Source organism: Cupressus sempervirens, chromosome 8, assembly GCF_028749045.1.
Source record: "Cupressus sempervirens isolate cs-2001-9-10 chromosome 8, ASM2874904v1, whole genome shotgun sequence".
Taxonomy (NCBI): Eukaryota; Viridiplantae; Streptophyta; class Pinopsida; order Cupressales; family Cupressaceae; genus Cupressus; species Cupressus sempervirens.
In genome coordinates this window covers 441,824,986-441,827,381 of record NC_143125.1, presented here as the reverse complement: position 1 = coordinate 441,827,381, position 2,396 = coordinate 441,824,986, and the positions used below count along the sequence as shown (strand labels likewise).

Below are 2,396 nucleotides of genomic sequence, written 5' to 3'. Positions count from 1 at the left end.
CTCCTGTCCCATTTGTGACTATCACTGATCTCCATGCATTCAGGCTGGAAGATGAAGGGAGGTTGGTCTGACTGTCCACGTGCTTTGCCTTAGTTATATCAATACCATTGAATTGGCTTAGACATAATGTCAAACATTTTGTGCACATTCTCCATATAACCACGTTTAGTACACATGTCAATAAGTGCATTTCCCACATGGTTATCCAACTCAAAACCATTTTTTTTTGACATAGGAATGCATTTGCATCCCTCATTTGTAGGCTGGCACAAGAGCTAAGAACACTTGAGAAGGCAAAGAGCGTCAGATCAAACCCCACTTGCTGCAGATGTCTAAAAAGTTTCAAAGACTCTTCAGCCTGTTTAGCGTGGATTCCCACTCATTAGGAAGTGGCCTCACGTTGGCCATGGATGCCGCTACTATTTTCACAGCCATTGGCAATCTAGAGCATTTCCTTTCAATCGCACAAGCCACCTCCTGCAATTCCTCTGGCGGACTGTGATTCTCATCTTCAGGGAACGCGTGAATGCAGAACAATCTCCAACTGTTGTCTTCAGACATGTAGTCCATGTGGTGCACCCGGTGAGCTCCAATATTTTCCAACACTTTCTTGTCGTGCGTGGAAATCATTTCTTTGCTCCTCCCTCGGCCCAACAGAAAGCCAATGGATCCCAAAGCGTGCTTGTCCCAAACATCATCGAGAACAAGTAACATCAGCTTTCACGCAGGTGCTTTCGGAAATTATCTCTCACCTCCTCCGCATTGAGCTAACTTTGCTTTTCATCCTCCGGTAGCTTTACTTGTCTTGCTATGTGGAGGAGTAGCTGATCCACCACAAAGCTCTGGGATACTGCCACCCAAATCAAATGATCGAAGGATTCTCTCACTTTTCAGCAAAATCTAACTACAACTTCCTACCAATCTCTTTCTTCTATCTAGATTTGATGATGCCTACTCCCTAGATACAAATTCAGCAGTATCCTGCAAGATTATTCTTCCTTAAAAGAGCCTAAACTTATATTTTCACGAATTACCGAACGTCTAGCAAAAGAAACAAGACAGTGAGGTATCTCTTCAGCGTTCTGAAGAAATTATTTCGAATCAAAATTTTGGCACCTACCTCTCACTAATAAACTCCCTCTGTTTTGATAGACATTTGATCTGGATCCATGTGATTGCTCAGTGGGTAGAGCCACATTCAATGCCTTGGCACTTGCACATCCCATAAAGCTTCCTCCACTTGATCTCCTCTGCCGTGAAAGACTTGTGTTTTGCAAAGAATAAGCGTGCTTCTTCTTCATAGTCTTAATTTCCTCATAATCCAATGAGAAATTCCCAATACTGGCCTTGTCCATGGTATCTCCGCTGGTTATGCTCCAATCGACTAACACGTCGCTGGGTTCACAACATGAACTTCTCGCAGAGGACGTCACGCTGTCTCTAAAATGATATCCTAGCGCCTCTGGATAACTTGATTGGATGCTCAAGCTCTCATCCATGGAATCCCTATTCCTCCTTAATGGATAGCATGCTGTGGCTTGCGTGGTTATGCTCTGTATTTCAAACAGATCCGCACTTGAATCACTTTCCTTGTCTTGCTCCACATCCCCATTGTTGTCCCCTCCAAATTTGGATACTTGATCAGATTTTGAGTCCAAGAGACCGAAATGTTTGTGCAAACCTTGTTCAGCAGTACAGGTAAAGGGAGAGTGAAATACCTGCAATGATAACCTTGGATTGTCTTCGGACTTCATCGGCAGGGCTGAGAAGGATAACCCATTTTCTTTTCTTTTCTTTTGATAAACTCGGGTATTCATGAAATGTTTTCATAGCTCCTCCATTGATGATGCTGCTGTTGACATCACTGAACTCTGAGGCAGTATCGGCAAAGCCCTCTGCTTGTTGCATTTCAATGGACCTGGTCATAACTCTTTTTCTGAGACCCGGATAACTATACTGCATTGAGTTGAGAGAGCTGTTCATCAACACATTCGACATCATGGAATTTGACACCGATGGAGCCCGCCTGCTTTCTGTCAGAGTGTTGTCGATGTCCATAGATCTTTTATCTGAGCAAGGACAACTACGGCACCCGAATGCCCACTTGGCTCCATTCTTTGAAATCTCGTCCTCTGCAACTCCTTGGGTGTAAAGAAGCTTTTCTTCATCTTCTATCTGGCTACTGCATTATTAACAATGTTGCATGTATCACCTTACCAGGTTAATAACTACCTTATAGAGGTTAATGAAAACGTATTCTTGGTAGCTCTCATTAACCTTTTGAGAGGTTATGTTAGGAAAACCGTGTTTTTGAATGCTATCATTAACCTATAGGAGAGGTTAAGAAAAATGTACTTTTAGTGGTTAACATTAACCTTTCACTTGGAGGTTAAGAA

General features: G+C 42.9%; 1 protein-coding gene across 1 annotated transcript; it reads right to left on the bottom strand.

Moving 5' to 3' along the window:
* Positions 1–342: 342 nt before the first annotated feature.
* LOC149543110 (disease resistance RPP13-like protein 4) lies at positions 343–714 on the bottom strand. The gene has a single exon (XM_089795773.1). The coding sequence runs from the start codon at positions 712–714 to the stop codon at positions 343–345; it is 372 nt and encodes a 123-aa protein (XP_089651899.1).
* Positions 715–2,396: the final 1,682 nt, after the last annotated feature.

Coding starts and splice junctions, on each gene's coding strand:
- LOC149543110 (XM_089795773.1), bottom strand. CDS start 714: ATGTTACTTGTTCTCGATGATGTTTGGGACAAGCACGCTTTGGGATCC.